The sequence below is a fragment of the Electrophorus electricus genome, chromosome 14 (assembly GCF_041902795.1).
Source record: "Electrophorus electricus isolate QZ-2024a chromosome 14, ASM4190279v1, whole genome shotgun sequence".
NCBI classification, from domain to species: domain Eukaryota; kingdom Metazoa; phylum Chordata; class Actinopteri; order Gymnotiformes; family Gymnotidae; genus Electrophorus; species Electrophorus electricus.
This window is the reverse complement of record NC_137510.1, coordinates 11,129,950-11,153,613: the sequence shown is the minus strand read 5'-3', so window position 1 is coordinate 11,153,613 and position 23,664 is coordinate 11,129,950. Positions and strand designations below refer to the sequence as shown.

General features: G+C 42.0%; 1 protein-coding gene across 8 annotated transcripts in view; it reads left to right on the top strand.

Moving 5' to 3' along the window:
- The window catches only part of hecw1a (HECT, C2 and WW domain containing E3 ubiquitin protein ligase 1a), a 52,097-nt gene that overhangs the window by 10,579 nt on the left and 17,854 nt on the right, over positions 1 to 23,664 (top strand). For 5 of the 8 annotated variants that reach the window (XM_081696484.1, XM_027005944.3, XM_081696486.1 and 2 more), the window contains 9 exons: positions 380 to 692; positions 813 to 920; positions 2,262 to 2,356; positions 11,172 to 11,247; positions 13,367 to 13,536; positions 19,872 to 20,014; positions 20,318 to 20,418; positions 20,633 to 22,009; positions 23,171 to 23,272. In XM_081696484.1, coding sequence (XP_081552610.1) covers positions 380 to 692; positions 813 to 920; positions 2,262 to 2,356; positions 11,172 to 11,247; positions 13,367 to 13,536; positions 19,872 to 20,014; positions 20,318 to 20,418; positions 20,633 to 22,009; positions 23,171 to 23,272 — 2,485 coding nt within the window. Of the gene's footprint in view, positions 1 to 379; positions 693 to 812; positions 921 to 2,261; positions 2,357 to 5,198; positions 5,666 to 11,171; positions 11,248 to 13,366; positions 13,537 to 19,871; positions 20,015 to 20,317; positions 20,419 to 20,632; positions 22,010 to 23,170; positions 23,273 to 23,664 lie in introns of those variants that run through there. The other 3 variants (XM_081696487.1, XM_027005946.3, XM_035531137.2) reach the window with 2 other exon arrangements.

Here is a 23,664-nt window from a genome sequence, read left to right as displayed (position 1 = left end):
AGCAAAGGGCCTTGACATACTATAATAATTTGTGTTAAACCTTAGTATGAATGATTCCATTTATACAAACTTGAGCATTTTAAATGAGCATTTATCAAAATACATGAAGTGTTTTCTGAAGAATGCTAGACCTTCTGTCCTGAAGCTATAAAATGGCATATATATATATATATATATATATATATATATATATATATATATATATATATATATATATATTTACAGTTGAGTTTCTTAACAGTCTATATATCGCTACTGCCTGAAAACCCCTATCAGACTCTGCTTTTGATGGTAGCCAATTACACTTAGCCAATTACAGACTATACCACAACCCAGATATCTGACTAAGATCATGTCCTTCTTTGTGCCTACCCTGCAGAACCTGTACCAGAACCGGTTTCTGGGCCTGGCCGCCATGGCAACACCATCGCGGAGCTCCCTGAGCCGGCGCCACTGCAAGAACGGTGTGCGCTATAGCTGCGCAGCTGAGCCGTACTGCTACAGCAGTGACCCCGACCCACTGACTCTGCCTCGCTCCACCAGTGACACAGACCTGGTGTCGCCACTTAGCCGCTCCACCCTGACTGTCAGCACCTCCCTTTACTGCATCGGCCAGTCTCAGGATATCCTCATCTGCTGGGACATCAAAGAGGAGGTGGATGCTGGTGACTGGATAGGCATGTACTTTGTTGGTGAGTTATATTACATTTTGTAGAGAATGAAAAATGATTTAGAAGTTTATTTATTCTTGAAAAGATTAGAGAATTGTGTGCCTATAGGTATCAGAAATCGCATTTTTTCATCTTCTCTAGATGAGGTTCTTTCAGAGAACTTTCTGGACTACAAGAACCGTGGGGTGAATGGGTCCCATAAAGGGCAGATCATTTGGAAGATCGATGCCAGCTCATACTTTGTGGAAAGTAAGGATTCCCTGCTGTTCTTGCTTTCTCTCTGTGTCCCTCTTTTTCTCTCTCATTCCCTCTCTCTCATGCTTTCCCTCCCTCTCTCTCTCTCTTATTCTCTCTCAGTGCATTGTTCATCTTGTAGAATTAAGCATAGGCTTTTGAGCACATACAACTCAACATCAGGGGGGAGTTCATTAAACAATATTTCTATGACTTAGTTATCTGTATGGATAAATAGATGGATAGATAGATCCATCCATCCGTCCATCCATCTGGGAAAAATGGAATTCATTACAATGCTCAGAATATCATTAGACGTAAGCTTCTATCATCACCATATATTCATGACCAGATCTTTCACGGCTCCCATGCTGTTTGTTGATCTTTTTTTTTGCTTCTGTTAGCTTATCATTCATTCCTGCTCTGTCTAAGTATGGCTTGTCCCTAAGTGAAGAACCAAAAACACAAAAAGGTGTATAAATATCTGCACCACTGCCTGTAAAATGTGTCTCTCTGTGCTTAGGGAATCTCAGGCAGTAGATTTTCTTTTCTTTTTGTAGTATTGTGTCTTTTCTGACAGACTGTGGAAAGCAGGTTTATTTCCTGTTAGAATAATGTTACTCTCTCACAAGATTAATAAAAAAAAAAATACAATTCTGTCCTAGCACTGCTTGCTCTGACACATTTCAGTTACTGTAATTCCAAGATGTCAGTTATATGTGTCTAACTACCCATAACACCCTCTAAGACAATGTCAGACAACCATGGTGACCAGAAAGCACTCACCATGATACAAATGCAAGTGTGCCAGTGCTGCATGGCATGTGTGGGGCTGTTGTGCACTGCCATGACTCCTAAATGCAAATAAGAGTGCTTAAAAGTGAAATTACTAGCTAACAGTAGGCCAGGTATGGGCTGCTTGGTGAAGAAGGTGCAGGGTGCAGCAAGAATGCTTATGGTGCTCTGCCTTGTTTTATAAGGCATACTCACTACACTTGAAGAGAAATTTAGCTTGGCTTCTGTCTTTCTCCCTTTTGACATAATCATAATTCATTTGTCAAGTCACTTACCACTCATTTGGTCATTAGAACTCAGACCTCAGTATACTTCTTAGTAGAACATGTAGCCATGCATCATAGCTCTAGGTATTCTATAGAGCAAAATCAGCTCCAAGCTGCTCTATGAGGTTTGTCATACTGAGACAATGACCACCATACTCAGAAACTACTTCTTGAACAGGTTATGCAGAACTGAATTTCCCTCTTTCTCTCTCTCTCTCTCTCTCTCTCTCTCTCTCTCTCTCTCTCTCTCTCTCTCTCTCTCTCTCTCTCTCTCTCTCTGTCTTTCATCATATAGATGAGACCAAGGTTTGTTTCAAGTATTACCATGGAGTGAGTGGAGCACTGAGAGCTACCACCCCCTGTGTGACAGTGCGGAACACTTCTGCTACTGTGAGTATATGTACACACACACACACACACACACACACACACACACACACACACACATTGCCACAGGAGTATGGCTGATTAAACAGTTTATAATGCAGATGTGACACTTCTTGACTTTCTTAATACACTCATTTAATAAATAGGATCAAATTTGATGTGGCTGAATGAACATTTCTAGTTGTACTAAAGCTATGGTATGTAAAATGCTATGCAAATATGAATTATGAATATAAGATTAAGATTTCTTTATTGTCATTGTTCTATGTGTACAACAAAATTAATTTTAACAGAGCTCTGTCTACATATACATCCTGTGTACTCAGAAGGCAACAAATGCTTTGTGATAAATACACACATACAATTACAGAGTAAGTATTTTTTAGAATAAGTATTGTGCTGTTATTCCACAGGATGTATTGCTTAGATATTACACAAGAGCAGCTATTTTAGAATGGATATTGCACATTGTATTGCAGAGATATATATTGCAAAATGACTGTTCAATAGGAGTGGTTCCTTAGTGCAGTGCTTAGTACAGTGTATAGAGTTCAGTGCAGTTCTTTTACCTTCAGTTCTTTCAGTTCTAAGTCCAGTATAGTGATGGCCTTGGGGTAGGAACTGTATACACATAAAGACTGTGATATATGAACAATGATACAATAGGGTATATTAAATATATTAAGTATATGGAATATTACACCAAGGTAGGGCAGTGTCCTTTGCAACAGTACTAGAACTGCTATTATAAATATGCCCACAGTGACTAAAGATGACTAAAGAAGAAATTGTCTTTGAGTGTCTGTGAGGTTATCAATGTGAGTACAAGCATGAGTGGAACAGTGGGAGGATGAGTGATGACTGGATGACAGTTTATTCAGGATCTTGATGGCCTGTTCTTCAACCTGCTGGTTCTGGATTGAATGCTGTGTTGCAGCCTGCCTGATGGCAGTCTGGTAAACAGTCCCTGTGCTGGGTGACTGTAGTCTGTGGTGATTTTGAGGACCTCCTTTAGACAATATGCGAGGACGATATCTTGTAAGGCTGGGAGATTGTTGCCAATGGTAAGTTTAGCTGTTCTCATGACTCCCTGGAGGGTTGTAGGGTTATGGAGTAAGTAGCTGCCAAACCAGACAACTACACCATAGAGAGAATCCTGACTGGGTGCTTAAGACAGTTATTTGTATGTAGTTGGTTAAGATGTTGGGGGGAGGTCAAACTTCCTAAGCTTTCTCACAAAGTACAGTTTTTGCCCCTGTGTTTCACCTCTGTGTTAGTGTGAAGGGTTGGAGAAGTCCACTATGAGGAACTTGATACTGCTGACTCTCTCCACAGCACACCACTGATGTATAAGAGGGAGTGAGCACCTCCCTGCAGCCTTCTGGAATCCACATTTATCTCCTTTGTCTTGCTGATGTTGAGACAGAGGTAGCTGTCATTGCACCGTTCAGCTAGTGTTCTGATCGTAACTCTGTAGGCTTCATCACCATAAGTTTAATCACCATCTGTGATGAGGCCCAGAATAGTAGGGTCAAAAGCAAACTTGAAAATGATATTTGAGCTGTGCATGGTGACACAGCTGTGTGTGTACAGGGACTATAGTAGGGAGCTGAGATCACATCCCAGAGGAACACCTGTGTTCAGAGGTAGTGTGGAGGAGGTGCAGTCGTCAGTATTCCCCAGCTAGGGTCTGTTCGGCAGGAAGTCCGTAATTCAGTTGTATAAGCACCGTTAACCATAAAAAAACAAAACAAAAAACAAAATGGAAAAAAAAACAGCTTGATATTTCTTTATCACTTCTCTGCATATTAATTTTACAGTTGATTCAGATTATACATGCTCTTGACAGCTGAGATCAATTATGTGGATATGTAATGTTCCTGACCACACTTACTATACTGAATGTTTAATGTAGACATATTTCTACATAACAGTCACTACTTCAGTTGGTATTGGTTCCTTAATTATATGATTGAGAAAATAGCTCTGTAAGAGCTGTAAGACTGCGTGAGTGTGAAAGATTAAGTGCACAATAGTGAGATGCTGCCTCACACCTGTCCCCTTACACTGCCAGAGGAGAATTACAGAGGAGAAAAGAAGGAATTAGAAAAAGTAGCTGTCCGGTAATTAAAGGAAGGCATTTGCAGGCATGCCTGCTCTTATAAACATGATAACCACTAAATTATCTTTTGGATTCTGTTCCCCAGTGAAGAGAGAAAGTCTCTGCCTTGACTTTACTACCCTGCAGCTTTTTCCAACCATGTCCCCTATGACTTTGTCAGGGTAATATATGTATGCTGGGCTGGTAATATAAACCAGGTTTAGTGGCTTGTCAACAAATATTGCAACATGCAATATTTAATGCACAAATAAAAACTGAGGGTCATGAAGATGTGAGAGCCATTTGATAAAGCCAAGCTGTCCAAGGCTGTTCAGATAGTTAGAGAGAGTATGGATGTTATGATTCTGTGCATTGCCACCTTGCAAAGGAATAACAGAGAAATGTTCAACACGGTTCATACTACTCACACTACTTATAATACTCACGCTGCTCACACTACTCATACTACTCATATTGTTCATGCTATTCACATTACCCATTTCTCTACTTATAGTTTGGTCCTATTAACCATCATTTCATTTATCATTTCTTTCTGTCACTCACTGACTCTGTTTTAGTACAGAATCAGGTTACAGTTTTCTGTCCCAAAATTAGATTACTATGATTTGTGGTCATCATCATAGTCTCAGAAAGTAATCAGTGCATGTGTGGCTTTTTGAGGTTACGGAAACATGCCATTGTATTTGTCTGACCTTGTCCCCGGTAATGTTATTTACCACGCTGACCTCATCCAAACTCTCCCAATTCATCCCTGAAACATAATCAAACACTGCCCTTTAATAGCACTATTCCTAGTTAGCATCCAGCTAAACCACAAGATTGAGTTACTGTGGCCTGCTGCCCTTGTGAGCCCCGGAAATGCTGAGTGCCCCTGAACTTGATCGCTGCAGCAGTGCTCTTTCTCTGGGAGCAGAGCTTAAAAATAACTGCTGGCGGAAGGCGGCACGGAAAGGCCAGGGTCAGGTGTGTAGCTGAGAGAGAGAGAGAGAGCAGGATGCTGGCGGCCAGGCTTATGGACAGCAAAGCTCTCCATCTACGTAGACATATTCCACTGGCTTCATCTCTTGTGCTGAGCTTTGAGCTGTGGTCTGGGGGTGCGCTGCCCTCGCATGCTCATGTCGCCCAACTGGACTGACAGCAGGAGGAGGAAATGGGAGTGCTCTGCAACCTGGATGCCTGACTGGGTGAAGGTATAGCATCTTATTACTGTAAAACTGTTACAAAACTGACTTGATGTGGTGGACTAGAGGGGATGTAAAGGTAGCTGGTCTACAAAGTTTAAATGCAGTGTCTTTTAAATGAAGCCAAAATTAAAGTGTAAATGGCAGTTAGTCAGAGGCAAGTGACTAGACTGAAATTTGGTAATTGACATTTGTCTGTATTTGCCCTCTTAAGGCTGTGCCACTGCACAACACATTCTAGATTCACTGCTCGTTGTCTACGAGTGATCGTAGGTACTTCTATTCTCATTATTCTTTTTTTGAAATTTCAGTTCTAGTTCATTTCATTAAAGCGTTTTTAGTGTTTTTGTCACTTTTGAAATAAGATGCATCACACCATTGTGAAATGTCTATTTTTCTTTATTTGAAGGATTTCATAGTTATTGTGGAAATCAAGTTCATGTTCAGTATAAACTGTTTCTGCAGACTGAGGTTTTAGCAGACACAAGCTACGTTTGTCAGAAGATGTAGCAGGTGCCTGCCTCTGAAGCCATGCAGCTCACCTCAGCAGGCTGAGTTCTCAGCATTCTGAGCGTCCTGCATGAGAGTTCTGCTCGTCCTTTAGGATCAAATTACCCAGGCTTTGATGATGCTGACAAATGAAAAACAGTGTGGCAGGCTGCTCTCCTCTTGATGTGGCAGTGATTCTGTAGTGACGGGCTTTGCCTTTTTTTGTTTTGATGATGATGTTTGCAGTTTATTTTGTTTTTGTTGGCTGTTTTTATAATTTTACATTTTAGAGCAACAACATCCTAAATCAGCACTTTTTTTTCCATTTTTTTGCAGTAAGAAAGGCAAAATAAACTCTCTAATGTGCTTTGTGCATGCATGAAGTACACACACAAGATTTCCAGAGATACAGGACATAAGAAGACGAACCAGTTTATATTAGAAACATATGCTTTATCAGAATTCTGTTTGAAATGTCCTGTTTCTCGGGAAACTGTGTGTACTTTACTACAGTATCTCTCTATCTGTCTCTCTCTCTCTGTACACACATATATAGCGGTGTGTGTGTGTGTGTGTGTGTGTGTGTGTGTGTGTATTGATCAACTGGAGGAGGGTCAGTGTAGTATTATATATATATATATATATATATATATATATATATATATATATATATATATATATATATAATACTATAATAATATATATAATATATATTATATAATATATATAATATATAATATATACATATATATATATATGTATATATATATATATATATATATATATATATATATATATAGAGAGAGAGAGAGAGAGAGAGAGAGAGAGAGAGAGAGAGAGAGAGAGAGTCACTGTCACGGTACTGCCTCTCCCTCCAAATGTCTTTCTGTGTGTGTGCGTGTTTGCGTCTGTATGGCCACACCCTCCCTACTCCTTATTGTGTGTCGTTAGTATGCATGCATATAAGTCTTGTGTCTGAGTATAGGTGTTGTTGATGTTTAAACCCGGTTAGCTTGCTAACCACGTAGTTGTCTTTTGTATCACAATAAACGTTCGTTGTGTGTAACACGACTCGTCATCGCATCCTGCTTTACCTCCTCGCATCACAGAAACATCGAGCACCCAAGGATGCCAGGAAAGAGAAACAAGAAAAAGAAGGGGAAGAAGGGGCGTAACCCTTACGGGGAATCCCTCCATATTCCTGGGCACTCTCGGTACCACAACAACAGGGGAGAGTGCTCCTGGAAAGTTTTGGGGGGGCCCTGGGGGTGGTTCAGGGGAGGACTCGGCAGAGTCCTAGAGGACCCTGACGGGCTGTGACAGCTGGTACCAGGGAGACCAGTATCAAGGTCCGGACTTCATGGGGTGCTATTATTCTTACTGGGACCACCAGAAGTACTACGGGGAGTACGAACGGAGTGAGGGCCATAGTGACGTCAGCCTCCGATTGGAATGCTCCGACATCAGCTTTTGATCGAACTCGGAGGTCCATCAGTTGGAGAATCTGGTGATGGAGATGGAGGAGGTCCTCTATAGGGATTCTCCCTCGGAGATGGATACTGTGTCGGTGGATTCCAAGAGCGAAGGGCCTCCGGCGCCCAAGGTACCACCCAAGGCTCTGCCCAGGAGGTGCAGCTCCGGAACAAGTAGGCTGCCCAATGGGGCTTTCAGGGAGGCGTCATCAGATGAGGACACTGTGAAGGCTCACAGCCCCAGAGCTCGAGCACCTAAGCCAAAGCCTTGTAAAAGCAAGAAGGCAGCGACACCAGTGCCTGCCTCCTAGAAAGACAAATCAGCATGTGCGTCTCCAGACACGCGTGCACTGAAGCCGGAGCAGCTGCCGCCACGCAAATCGGCAAGAGCGGATCCAGTCCATCTGGGGTGGACTGCGACCCAGCCAACAAGTGGGGGACCGGCTGGCGCTCCTGCTACCTTACCCTGTTTTTTGTACCTGTCCCGGTCACTGGACCTATCCCTGTTTCGATCACTGTACCTGTTATCTTGTCCCCTTTTGTGTCAGTGCTTGTTCCTATCAGTGTGTCCATCCCTGTGTCTGTTGTTATCTTGGTGCCTGTCTTACCCCCCACTGTACTGCTCGCGCTGGCCCATATTGGGTCCACCGGCCTTGCTGTTCGGCATGGGCTTTGGGGCCGTAGTCTGATAGGCTGGCGCACCGGGAGTAGCGCCGTTGGGGTGGGGCTCTGTCACGGTACGGCCCCTCCCCCCAAACGTCTATCTGTGTGTGTCTGTATGGCCACGCCCTCCCTGTGTTTCACACCTGCTCCTTATTGTGTGTCGTTAGTATGCATGCATATAAGTCCTGTGTCTGAGTATAGGTGTGGTCGATGTCTAAGCCCGGTTAGCCTGCTAACCATGTAGTCGTCTTTTGTATCACAATAGACTTGTCCTCGCGTCCTGCTTTACCTTTTGCCTTTTTTCCTTTTATTACTGCAGTGCTTTGTTGTTGTATTTCCACAGAGAATAAAGACACTCCCTTCCTGCATTTATGTATGGCTCCCTCCCTGCTGACATCACATACATATATATACATAAGCTCCCCACTGACCCTCCCCCGGGCAATCTTTATCCTTCAAGCTTGGGTCCTCTACCAGAGGCCTGGGAACATTAGAATCTTAGCTGTTCCTAGGACTGCACACTTCTTGAAGGATATCTCAGATGTTGTTCCTGGGATTTGCTGGAGCCATTCTCCCAGTTTGGGGGTCACAGCCACAGGTGCTTTGATTACCATAGGAACCACTGTTGCCTTCACCCTCCACATCTTTTTAGCTCTACCTTGAGCCCTTGGTGTTTCTTGAGTTTTTCCTTGTTCTTGTTGCTATCGCTTGGGATCTATCACTATGGCTCTATTCTGCTGTTTGTCCATCACTACTATGTCCAGTTGGTTATCCATTACCATTTTGTTTGTTTGTACCTAGAAGTCATGCAGGACCTTAACTTGCTCCTTTGCCCCCACCTTCAGGGGTGTATCCCAGTTTGACCTTGGAACTTCCAACCCGTACTCACAGATGTGTCACATCCCTCTGTTATGTGCTGGGTTGTCTCGTCTTTGCACAGTCTGTATCTGGGGTCTTACCAAGTGTGGTAGATACCAGCCTCTATTGATCTTTCATTTAGAGCTTGTTCCTGTGCTGTCGTGATTAGTGCCTCCATGCTGTCTTTCAATCCAACCTTTTCTAGCAATTGGTAGGATTTTTCCATATCAAGCACAGTGCAGGGATTTATCCTTTCATAATGGTTCCTTTTCCTTTTCCAATACTCCTCAGGTTTCTGCTTTTTGAGGTATTCACTAAGCACTTCATCACTTGGGGCCATCTTCCTGATGTAATCCTGGATCTTGGATGTTTCATGCTGGATAGTGGCTCTAATGCTCACTAGTCCTCACCCCCACTTCTTCAGTTTATATATATGGTTAGAAGTAAGTTACGTTTTGTGTGTTCCTGCTGCATAAATTAAATGGTTTGTTAGAAACATGGCTCTTGTGTCAGCAGGGAGTTTTTCCTCAGGAGAGAGAGAGAGAGAGAGAGAGAGAGAGAGAGAGATTTGGATAAAAGTGTAAGGTAAATGAATAGCTTCTTTTTGCAATATGAAAAAGAGAGCAGGTGTCAGAGAGCATATGTGTATAGATGAAAGAACAAGTGTGTGTGTGTGTGTGTGTGTGTGTGTGTGTGTGTGTGTGTGAGAGAGAGAGAGAGAGAGTGTATGTGTTTGTATTTGAAACTTACTGCATAATGATTATGAATGAGGAAAATTGTGTGTGCTTGTTTCCACGTGGCACTGTGCTGTGGGTAGATGCTGACTCATTGCCACACTGCACTCTTCACGTGAGGTTTCAGTCAGTATGTTAGCATAAAATGTCATAGTCATAAACCATAGTCAAGACTTCGCCCTGTGACCAAGTCATAAATTGACAGATGCACAAAGAGTGATGTGATTAATGATATTGTATAAGTGAAAAATTCAGTTTTCTCCTGCCAGCCCAGGTGTTTATGATTTATGACATTTATGACTATGGTTTAATCCTCACCAAGAAGACAACAGCAAACACAGTTCAAGTCTCTGATACTTCAGGTACCTAGCAGATTATTTTAATCCTGGTAGAACTTGATGTCTTGGTCACAGGGCGAAGTCTCATCTTTACTGTCAGTGGATTTGCAACTCATTTGGGTAGCAGACACCTCCTCGCCCCTTATGTTTGTTTTCTTCATTTTTCAAATGTAACACTCACAACTTTTGTGTCTTTGGATTCTTCTTTTTGTAACTGGCTATACTGTAGTGACTGCTGAGTGGTTTTGGTAGTATGAATATATTAATGTGAATCTTCTGAAAGGTCCTGTTTTATAGATGTTGTTAATGGTCGTATACAGCAGGTTGTGTAGTGAATATTACCCTATTGCAGCATTCAACACTAGTCTCCAGAAAAGATTAGAAGAAAAACTCTATATCTAATGTGATTTGGTGTTTATTTAAGATTTATTTGAGTAAGATAATTAAATGCACATACCCAAATGCATGCACACACACCAACACACTCACACAAACGTAAACACGTGGCACTGTTGCAGCTGTTGAGACAAGGATGCCTGCGTCAGTGGGAGTTCAGTCTTACCCCCTCCGTCCTGAGCAAGCTGCTCTGGAGATCTCCTCCAAGTCCTCCTCTTCCTGGTCACTGGATCAATGTAGGCTTAATGGACACAAGCTATTGATCTCCTGCCATGCACCACTGGAAAGGCAGGGAGAACAGGCTGGAGCAAGAGGAAGGGAATGGAGTGAAGGTGCTGACAGACTCAAGTGCATTTTTTTTTTTTTTTGAGTGTGAACTTTGTTTTTTTGCTCCTTCATGACTTTATGGCCAGTTGTCTTATATTTAATCATTCATCATTATTATTCAATAACAATATATTTAATTTTATGTTGTTTTAATCTGTGAATTAGTGCAATGATTTTTGTAGTGTTTATCACTACAAGAAGAATTATGAACACTTTTTCTGTATTTTCCTGTGTGTAGGTGTTGAAGCCCGTTGTGAGACAGGAAGTAACTCAGGATCTGGGAAACAGGAGGCTCATAAGCTTCTCCCTGTCAGGTGAGTTAACTGTAAAGTCTCATCTCATCTCATCTCATCCCATCTCCTCTAATCTCCTTTCCCCTCTCCTCCTCTCCCTTCCCTCCCTCACTTTCTGCATTAGCATTGTGACAAAGTAGAGATCCTGCTAGTCAGGAATGCATCTGAGAGTGCCCATAAGGTGGAACTGTCACTGAGGCTTCTCAGTCTGGAACATGTGATTTATAGTAATTTTTTCACACAGTACATTGATTAATGCCTTTCAAAATATGACTTGGAGAAAATTATTTTCCGTAGTCATAAAAAGAGGAGGCACTACAGCACCTCCAGAACATGCAGGGGTTCTTTTAAGACTTTATTTAGGTTAGATTGGTGGCGTTTGCATGTGTTGGTATGTTTGTGACTGGGTTAAGCCCTGGGTCCTGACCAGCAGGTTTGGCTTCCATGTTGCCTGTGGAGGACTAGTGCTGTTTTGATCCCTGTCAGACTTGAACTTATGCTCTAACACATCTGTCCCATCTAGCCGCATAAAGACCACAATGGTGTTTTTTGACATTTAACACTGGTTTATCTGTTTATGCCTCTTTTAATCCTGAGTGTACATTGTGGACCACAGCAAACCTTATGCTTTTTCTTTTTCTCTCTGCTCCTCTCTGTTTCTCTCTCTCTCTCTCTCTCTCTCTCTCTCTCTCTCTCTCTCTCTCTCTCGCCAATTGTTGATTTTCCTCTAGCTGAGAGGCTATTTTGTTCACCCCCTGTTCCCTATATAGTTTAATCTTTTAAAAATAGATTAGTGGAACACTCCCAATAAGAAGTCAGACAAAGCTGCAATATCAGCTTCTGGATAGCTTCTGAGCATCTCTCCTTCTCATTTCCTTCTCTTCAGCTCCACTCTGGCCCAGCAGAGGTTGTCTAGTTACTGTCTGTAAACCCCTTATGTAGGTGGATTTACCAAAATGCACTTCGTTCTTGCTTTGCTTTCTTCAGTCTGGTTGTATCACATGTCTCTGAGATATGGGTAGAAGCTAGTATTATGCTAAAACATGGACACATGCACACACACAAATATATACACAGACTGAAATACTGCCCCATTAATGTGCTGCTTAGATAAGCATGGTGATGGTGTGATGCTAGTATGTGGTTTGTTTTATGGTGCTTTGTGAGTATAGCGCCTTACTTTCATTATGTTTTAGTTGTGAACTCTGCATGGGCTGAAAGATGCATCTGATGTAAACAAGAGCATGACTTACAAAGGTGACAGAATATGATACACTAACTTTTGCTTCTGGACTTTACCACTGTTCCTGCTTTCCTGTGAACTATGAGGCAATTCTTACCAGTTAAGGCCATGTTAGTCCTGACTGATGTTATACGGACAGTGTCCTCACTGTTGTTAGTCGGATTGTGTAGAGGGAAGTTATTAAACAGGATGTCCATATCAAAAGGATTCTAATGTACAGGGGAGTTTCCTACACTCAAGTTACAGTGTATTATGATTGATTCCTTACCTACAGTACCATATGGTGTTAAGATGAGTAGTCTGCACCACCCAGTGTTTGAGCATATCTGGCCTAAGACCTAACGCCTCTTTGTTCCAGCCTCATACGTGGGGAAATGAAGGGAATTGGATCCCCTGTGATTCTTAGTGTGTCTTCTTCACACACTCCTTCTTTTTTCTTTAATTCATTTCAGTCTGAATATGAATATTTGTAACTACAGGTGACTGGAAATTATTTAGATTGCAAGCACAGCAGTGATGGTGTTGTTTTATCACAGATTTAGGCATATAAATCTTGCTGAAGATTTTTCACATCAGCGTCACTGATGGGTTGAGACTGGCCTTCTACCCAATTACTCAGCCAGCAGTAGTCCTGCGATCAGAAATGATTGATAAATGTTTGAGATATTTGTATTTGATTGCATTGGGAAAAGGTGGCTATTGGTGAAAAGGACATCTAACACTACTTGCACATGTAGGCCATGATATTTTACACCTACAAGGTTTTTCAAATAAATGTTTTTTTTGTTTTTTTTTAAGTGTGTGTCTATGCAAGCAGCTTGTTATGACCTTGGTATATTGGTGGACAGGAGAGCATCAAGTGACCCTGTACTTACCTTCTGTCCCTCTTTGGTCCAGACATCCAAGCAGTGGGTCTGAAGAAGGGAATGTTCTTCAATCCTGATCCATATTTGAAAATAGCAATCCAGCCAGGAAAGCACAGCATCTTCCCTGCTCTCTCCCACCATGGCCAAGAAAAGAGATCTGGCATTATCTGCAACACTGTCAACCCTATCTGGAAGAGAGAGGTCAGTCCATCTGGTTTCACTGCTCATCTTTGGTAATCTGCAATACATAAAATTTGGTGGGGTTAAATCCATCCTTTCAAATCACCTCTTATATTTCTGTCTATAATAATACTTGATTTCATTATTTCATATGTCGTCAGAAGCCTGTCTGACACTGAATTACTCAGTTAAGATGTTTGATAGCAAAAGCTGAAACAAGAACTCTGAGATTTCAGTCAGTGCTGGTCCATGTTCCTCTATAGTAAAGTGCTTATTTGTAGCACACACATACTTGATATCAGAGTTCAACTTTAAACAAGAGCATGAAAGGAGGAGCCCTGGGGTGACTGGCACTTTGCTGTCTCTCTGATGTTTTGCCTTTGCTTCTGACTTTGTAAACAAAACCGTACCAAGGATACCAAACAGCCAGTGTCTTTCAGCTTTTGCTCTATTTCCCTATTTTTACTTTTTGTGTTTTCACTGGTCGTAACACATCTGAGCTCGTTAATACCTAATTAGTAGATTAATTGAATCAGGTGCAACACTGATAGATTAATTGAATGCAGGGAAAACACTTAAGTAATCCTTAATCTACTTTTGTGTTATGTTGTGATGTTTTCTTATGTAGTACTTGCCTTCTACTAGTATCCTCCCACAGTAATTTTCTAGTACTGCTAAGAACCTAACATGAAATGTTTAGCACATAATGTCATACAGACATCAGTGTGGCTGCAGAGCTAAGTACTGCTCCATCTGTCTGTGTGTGCAGCCAACCATGCAGAAAACTCCCACAGCATGGCACATAATGTCGAAATAGAGGCTTCGTTCAGGGTTAACTACCATTATGAGCCTTTGTGACTGGAGCCTGACCTGGTACACACAGCTATACCAAATTTTTCTATGTTAAACTATGAGTTTCCTGCAGGTGTAATTTAACAATTGACCATGTCCAGCTTGTTTAAAAACGAAAGCACAGCTTCAGTGTATACCAGAATTCCAGAGCATGTATTCTTATTCTGTGTATACATTTATGTGCTGGTCATCTTTCCTGATAGGTTTTGCTTCTCTCCTCCCTGCATCAGCTTCGCTATCATTTAGTTTCAGTCAGTAGGGAAAGGAGGAGTGAAGGGCTGGTAGTGAACTTGCTCAGGCCTCTGGAACGAGACTCTGCAGCAAGGCACGGTTGTGACGCAGTTAAGAGAGTCTCTGTTACAGCGAGGCGGTTAATCCCATTTCCTTCCCTCTCTGGGGATCAAGGAGGCTGAGTGTGCACTCCTTCCTGCAGTCGTGTGCTCATGCCTCCTGCTCTCCTATTCGTCCTTGTGATCAACAGCAGCAGTAAGTGCAGAGCTGCCCTAACTAAACCCGCTAGCCTCTTTCACATCCATGTGCAAAAGGAGGGAACAGCTGTCATTCTCAAATGATGCAATTGTAGCGAGAATGAACACGGGACTGTTCTCCTGTGCAGAAATAATATTCACTGTTTATCTTGCACAGATCCCTGTTGTCTCATTGTTTCATCATCTGGTTTTCTACCTGTTTGAATAATACATTTAATGGGTTGTGTTAGACCTCTCTGGCATGCTTTTTACACCTATACATTTTTAAACAGACTCATTTGCATGCCCTATTGCTCTACTGCTCTTGCAACCTTTCAGCATTTGAGTGCAATATACTGTTCTGCATATAGCTCCACTGACAATCTGTACCATCTCTATCAAGCATGCCAAAACTATTGTGTTGTACATACTTGATTCTAAGATTCAAACCCAGGCCTAAGGACTCATGCTTGATTTGTGCCAAAAATATTCAGCCGTCGGTACACCACTACCTCAGGTCTTGTATAAGGTAGCATAATATAAGTACAGGTTGGAGTATGTTTGAATTAATGGTACATTCATTCATATGTTTGATTAAAGGTCACACTTGATATTACCTGCTAGTTTATTGAAGACTATGCAATCCTATGTGGAAGTTAAATTATTAGCTCCTTGTGAGTTTGGCTGATGTTAAATATGCTTTAGGTTCATATAGTGATCTATTTTTTCATGAAGTGGTGTAAGTAGATATGCTTTCTTTATTTCCATGACATTTCCATGACTTTTTCAGCCCAAACGGAATTGAGTTCTACAGGGAAGGGAAATAAATGTAAATTGTCTATACACTATAGTGTCTCATGGGGTTAACTATCTATTCTGGCAGGGAGGGAGTAAAGTAGAATGCAGTGATAAATTGCTAGGAGTAAGCACTTGACCTTTATGTTCAGAATGTGTTTTACTGGTTTGCCCTGACGCATGTGTCTTTCCTGGCATATTTGTTACTGGCATGTTGCTGAGTCTGGTGAGTCTGGTGGCTGACCATCTCTCAACTGGTTCAAAGCACTGAACTTCTGTTCTTGCTATATATTTGTTTGGCATCAAACAAATATATTTGTGCTGCATCAAATCCTACAAAAACAAAAGTTTAATTTCCGGTTTTTGAGGATACTGATACTGAACAGTCTAAACATTTATTTTCAATGCTGAATTCCCCACTGAAAAAAAAAATTCTGCTACTAAAAATAAATCAATAAAGGGATTAAGAATATGAATATGAAGAAGAAGCAGCAGCTTTATTTAAATACGGTTTACAAATTACAAATTCCAGATGGCATTAGGTCAGGCAACTATAAGACTGTTTTGGAGAAATAAAAGGTCTTAATTTGTGTGATTTTCCACTTTTCCTGAGCTAAACTTCCAAAGAAGTAGTAATGTTCAAAAAGCTCTACAGAGGATGTGTTCTTAACAGTGAAGACTCTGTACTACATATAATGACTTTCTCAGCAGTCAGAAACTAATAAATGTATGAGGGGTTCACTGCCCTTTTCTCTAAATGCCTCAAAGTACACTAATATGTCACAAAGGGATTTGGTCATTCTTTTGGAATGACAGATTTACAAATATAGTGTTGAATTTAGTTATACTAAACTGAGCACAGATTTGTTAACTCTGGTTATAAGGCACTCTCTCAGGCTTCATTTGATCATCTTGCAGTAGTATAATGACCAGGTCTTGTCTTTTGTACTTCACAGCTCAACATATGTCTTGTCTTCTTGGCATTTATAGACCAAGTTGAGGTTTGTCACTGTGACTGAGGCTAAGCCCATTTAAGTGCTTTATTCAGATTTTAGGCAGTGCTGATTGGCTCAGTGTCTTCAGAACTATGGACAACTACTGGGACAGAGTCAGGATCTGCAGTTCCTAAGCCATGCCAGACAAAGCTGCCTTCCCTCAACAGGAGGCCAACAGTGAATGCCTTCAAACTGATGAGCATTACCACCTTGATACCTTCCTACTGTTATTTTAGTTCTATTTCCACAAAGAAATGTATCCCTGTATGCCAAATTATCCATATGGAGAGCTTCCAGTCTCAACACAGTTTCTCTGGGTTTGTTTTTTGTTTGTTTGTTTATTTATTACGTTCCATTTTGTTGTCAATTCTTAATGCACAAATTAAAAGTGCATTGATCATGCTGTTGGTGTGTATATGCAGGCAGGAGCACAGACACAGGCTTGTTTTAAGAATAGACAAAAAGATAACCTGCCTAGACCATAATTGCTGAACATGCTGAAGATCTGGCTAACATCCATTCTCTCAGCGGGGAACATATTGTAAAATGCTGAAAATGTTTGTGTGACTGCAACAATGTAATAAGCAGTTTAAATAAAAAACACAGTGACACTGCTCCAAAACTAGTCTAAAAACTCTGTGGGCCTTGTCCTTATATTCTAACAAGCACATGTGTAACGCGAAGCGAATGGGAGGTAGATGCAAATGCTGAGAAAAGCAAGATTTATTAAGGACAACTCCATAATCAGAGTTGTTAGCACAGTCCAGGTTCAGGTAACCAATATGGGTAGTAACTGAATACAAATTATACAACAAGCATGGAAACCAAACAGGAAAAACAAGGAAACAGAACAAGTGCAACACAAAACAAATAGCGGAGAATAGCAGGCAATGAATGGAACACATGCTGTGAGGCTGAGACAATGAGAAGCAAGAAAATATGGGGTACAAATACATAGGCAAATGAGAACTAAACAAGAAACAACTTAAAATGATAGAAGGCAGGAAAACTAAAGGGCAGAGACTAGGAAACAAAACCAAAACAAGGAAGCATGTGACAGGTTACCAAGGAGACTGAAACGCCAGAGAGGGGCCAGTGACAATAGGGGACAATAGGAGACAGTAAAAGTCTCCTAGGCTCTATACGTTTTGAATGCATAAGCAGAAGAATTGGGATTGTTCAAGCCTACAAGTAAGAAACTGATTATGTCAGTTCTGAAAATAAGGCTGTACTTACTAGTCTAATTTACTTACATTAGCTATTAGCTGGTTTGCTTACATTAGCTATGTTGCTCGGGATTGAAATCTTTGATAATAGCTATGTTGGAGTGACAAGTAACCTCTGCTTTGTGACTGTAAAGGGTAAAGCTTACACAAGCTTTGCCCAGGATCAAGTTATCTGTTCATACTTTGTACATTCTTGTGTCAAGAAGACCAACGTTAAAGTAATTAGAAGACAGTCGTAGATGTAGGTTCCCCAGGGTTTGAATTAAACACTATATTTCATTAAATTGAACACTTCTGAACACTATGCAGTATTTAAACTGACAATGTAATCCTATCATCCCAACAATGCTGTAGCACTTGATATATTTATTATATTCCAAACAGATATAAATTCATCTGGTGGACTGGGCACTTGTATCATGATGTACAAATATGGTTGTGATCACTGATACATAGAAATAAAGTGCTGACCTTTTTACCAAACATGGGAGTTAGTACTATAGTGATAACTGTCTACATTCTTCTAAGCTCTAGTGTCAGTGAAGCCCCCCACCTCTTGCTGTACAGTGCTTTTTCTATTACATGAATGTGGCATCACTAGCACACCAGGACTGTTCTCTGAAAAACTGACTGGAATGTGTTCAGAGAAGCTGTCACACACGGCCAAATCCATTGAGGATTAACAGGATTACTGTTCATCTATGACTGCCTGCATCAGGCAGTGGTACCGAAGCCTGGTCCAAATGCTATGACAACCAGTGAGGCCCATTCTGGTCTGAAGAGCACATGCTCTGCCACAGGTGTCCACAGCATGCATGCAAGAGCAGTAATAGTTACAGCCTAGTGTTGCCTCCCTACCAGATATGCTGGTAAGTACATTTGGTAACTTTTCTTTACAGGTAACATCAAACATCAAACAAACCACGTACATGCCTGATTACTAATTACAAATTGTTGGACCGCTCTGTAGAGAACTGAGTTTATCATTGCATTTGACTAATGCCTATAATGTGAAATTAAATCTAATGTCATGTAATGCCAACTGGCTATAACTACATAAATGTGATTTTAGCATTACATATTATCTTCACTTGCAGATAAACCTTCTGAAGCATGCAATGAAGACCTTGGCAGTGAAATCATACATTTGAAAATGTGCTTATTCCACAATATTAAAAAATTTAATTAAAAATGCAGTATTATCAGGAACCATGAGTAGCAAACGCTTCCCATTTATGCCATCTGGCAGATGGTATTGCAGTACCTGGTCCACAACCAGCCATTTGTTGTTTGTTTCCAAACAATTTGCTGCCATTGTTTCTGTCCCAAAACCATTAGGCTTCTCAACTTCCTTCTAAACTCACATTTAGCTAGGACATGGCCCCTAATGACTGTATTGTTTCTTGTTTGTTTCAGTTTTTTGCCTGCAAAATTGTTAACCTATTTCTTGTCTGGCTGTTGTCTGTTAATTATTATTGGTTTTAGTGTCATATAATTATTGCTATATAACACTAAAACCAATTAAAACGTTGTATAATTTCTGTTTTACACATATGTACAAAGGATTTGATAATGTGGACCTTGATTTTGACTGAAGTAGCTGAAATCATACGTGTGTATATGCTATTCTGTTCTGTTTTAGCCCCATGTATCATGAGCGAGTAAAAAGCTGCTTAGCAATGGCAAACTGTTACCTGCATTTGGGTATTAGGAATCTGTTTTACATCTAGCATTTGGCTGTGTGCTGATCAGAGAGGAACCCAGTAGAGCTTTTGTGTACTCAGAAAGTACTTTGTGTTCCCTTTTGTGCACATGGGGTGCAATTGGATTCATGACAGTTTGAACAGATGAAATATGAGATCTTTATTGTACCAGATAAGGCATGTGCTGTTCTCATACTTCCAGATTTGTGGTAGAGACCCACTGCATTTTTTCATATAACTTGCAAAAACAAACAAGTTGGCCTTTCTATGTCATCCATGTGCATGGTCTCAACCTCTTGTGTCTCTTCCTGCCCACAGCAATTTAGTTTTGTCTCCCTGCCCACGGATGTTTTGGAGATCGAGGTGAAGGACAAGTTTGCCAAGAGCAGACCCATCATTAAACGCTTTCTGGGAAAACTCTCTATGCCTGTGCAGAGGCTTCTGGAAAAGCATGCTATCGGGTAGGTCAGACCGAGCCTCAACCTCTGGAAACCAATCGATGTCTTGGGCATAGCTAGCCCTTGGAGGACTTTTAAAATAGTGCTTGTATCTCAGTCCAAAGGTTGGCTTAATATATTATTCCAGTTTCACTTTCACTGTTGATCATTGCAGTTTTTTCCAGGTTATCTGCACTTTCTCTCTCCTTATTTACAGTAAATATTCCAAGCTGCCCTATTCTAAGGTGTGTGTGTGTGTGTGTGTGTCTGTCTTTGCATGCATATGGGTATCCATGTTTGTGTGACTGGGTGTGTTTTCTTGTTCAGTGATCGTGTGGTGAGCTATGCTCTAGGGCGCAGGTTACCAACAGATCATGTCAGTGGCCAGCTGCAGTTTCGGTTTGATATAACATCCTCCATTCATCATGGTCTGCGGTCTTTTCTTATCTCTGTCATGACTGTAAAAGATGAGAGACTAATTACTAGACAAAAATATTTTCCGATAAAAATTTTGTATCAAATTTTGTATCACTGTAACACTTTGTAAAGTAAATCTGAGCATCATTTAATTTTTCACTCTAAATACCTAGGTATGCCTTGTTCCTCAGTGTCAATGACAGATTTGCTTTATCTGTCTGGCAGATGACGAGGACGTGTCTGTCAGGGCAGAGCCAGACAGCGCAGAGGCCCAAGAGCAGCAGGCAGCAGATGAGCAGGACATGGGCCCAGCAGCAGCTGCTGACCTTTCAGCAGAGGATTCACTGAGTGTGGGGCCAGACGTAGCTGAGCTTCCCGAGGATGACTGTATAGATGTGGAGGCAGAGAGCCCCATTTGCACTGCTTCCCCCACCAAGTCCAGCAACCTCTGCCCTGCTGATGCTGAGTCTGGAGTTGAGGGAACCGAGGAGACTGGTGAAGCAGTGGTGGTGGCAGAGGAAACGGGAAGCAATGAAGGGGAAGATTTATGCAACAAGGTTCAGCTGGAGGGAACAGAGGAGCAGAGCCATGAGGAACCAGCTGAAGAACCAGAAGAGGTGGAGCAGGAAGCGCCAGAGGTGGGTGTGGTGGTTCTGGACGCTTCTGGGGATGAAGCTGCCTATGAGGTGGGTATAGCAGATGAGGTCACTGTAGAGGAGGGCGTAGCCACAGAGATGGGAGGGGCTATCAGCCTGGAGCAGACAGATATGAGTAAGGAGGGAGACAGAAGCACGCTGAAGCGCCTTGGCATGAGACGACGGCCCTGCTCGCTGCCTGTGTCTGAGCTTGAGACGGTCATTGCATCTGCCTGCGTGGAGCCTGAGACGCCACGCTCGCACTACATCCGCATCCACCACCTGCTGCACAGCCTGCCCTCAGCCCAGGAGCACTCCCACAATCAGGACAGTGAGGAGGAGCTCGTCCTAAAGCCCATGCAAGACAAAGAAGAGGAGGTGGAAGAGAACGAGGAAGGAGTGTCCGAGGCTCAGTCTCCCTCATTGGTGCTAGAGTGCCCCGGACCCTGCTGTCGGAGGATACTGCCTCGGAGCCTGTCCATTGAGCGGCTGTCTGAGCTGAACCAGCTCCTGGAGGGGGAAAGCCCTTCACCACTCACCCCACACCCAGACAGCGATGATGGGGATGCGGACAGCAGCAGGGCATGCAGGAGGGCTCCCAGGGGGAGCGAATGTGAACTGTGCGACAACTCCTGCTACAGCACGTCTTGTTACAGCACCTCCTGTTACAGCACCTCCTGTTACAGCAACTCAGGCTACGAGGGCCGTAACCGCCTGTGCAGCCACACACGCCTCTCATCCGTGGACAGCACGCGCCTGTCAGAGAGCACCGTCTTCTCCTCACAGGAGGAGGAGGAGGAGGATAACAGTGCTTTTGAATCAGTGCCAGACTCTATGCAGAGCCCCGAAATGAGGGAGCTGGGAGCTGGCTCAACCCAGTGGAGCGAGGACCAGAGCGAGGCAGGTCAGCAGATAGGAGAGCAGGGTGAGGAATCCCCAGAGCCTGGACCCAGTGTCAGGTCATCAGGTGAGAAAGGGACACAAACCAAAGTATCCTTATATGAGAATTGCCTGCACTGTTATAGATTGTGTAGTGGACATTTCCACAGTTCATTAGATTGTAGTTAGTTATGTAGTTATTTAGTAATGCTAATAATCATTCACAGCTGGCCTGACATGTACTCTCCATTGCCCAGTAAGGCATGAGCACAAGTGCCTATTCATAAAGAAAATACATATACAGCCCTTCCACAGTTTTGGCCTGAGCTGATTAGAATGTGTTGTTAAAGTTGGAAGTACATGTGCACATAGCACATGACCATTAATACTTTCTGGTTTGCTTTTTACATATGTTAACTTTCCTGATGCTGATTTCATAGAATCTAAATTAAACCTTATTATATACAACAGGTCATAAAGAATGGTATAATTGTATAATTCTCAGAAGGTCTTGTTATACTCACTTGAAAGCAACCTTTCTTCTGTTATGTTTCACTTCAAACTGGCCTTCACTTCACTTCAATTAAAAAATTCCATGAAAGTCACTTTGAGCTGTCACCAAGCTAGCAAGCGACATTTTTAGAACTATTACTGCAAAGCTGACACATTAAAACAAATTTCCAAAAGCGCAAGCTCTGTAATTTTTAGCACTTTAACTGCCAGAATGTCCCTTGGGTAGGGGTAAGGATAGGTCCATCTATGAGGGAGAGATGTTGTTGAGTGCATCCTGAAAGTTCCTAAATTCCTGACAAAGCATGAATCCAACAAGCCAACTGCAGAGATTTCTGGCTGTCTTGCCTCTTTTTCTTGTTGTCCTTTATCTTTGGCTAATAGGACTGTGACTTAGCTGCAGATGTCATGGTTTCGGCATTTTTTCCCCTGGTGCAACTCTCCCTAAATATATTAATCATTCCATGTTTAAAACTGTTTGAGCCAGACAGGACACTACTGGGAACATTCCTTCAAGGACAAGAAACGTCTCTGCACATTAGGCTGTTTCTCCATACAGAAAATCTACCATATTTATATAAAACATTCCTCTTCAAACTATAGATTTGTGTGTGTGTGTGTGTGTGTGTGTGTGTGTGTGTGTGTGTGTGTGTGTGTGTGTGTGTGTGTGTGTGTGTGTGTGTGTGTGTGGTGAAGCTGAAATCAATACCTCCATTGCTGTTTTCCATCAACTCTGTAGGCGCTAGCCATTTGCCATGCAGTCATCATGCAGTCACTCAACTACCTGCTTTGCGAAACAACCCCCAACATAACCCAAGTGTTGATGAGCTGTTGCCACCAAGTAAGCTTTCTTCTGAGCCTACTTATCCATTCACCATTACCTGGTACATTTGAGCTTGTGTATGTGTATGTTTCTGTCTTTGCATGTGTGGGATCTATGCTTTGGTGAGTGGCTGTGGCCAAGGCTATCAATATCCAGTGACCTATGTGATGGTCATACGACTCATGCCATATTTTTCATCATTATCCCTGCATCCCAGTTCATATTAATAATTAATAGACTTTGTTTCCTAGTCCACAAAGCCTCTTCAGCCCCAATGACATTTGAAGTCTTTTGGTGAAATCACCTGGTCAGCTCTATTTACAAAGCACGCGCTACCATATTTGAGCATATTGTTCCTCACTCTCATTTGTTTTGTTCAAGGCCAGGGTAAGTGATGGATAAACAGGCTA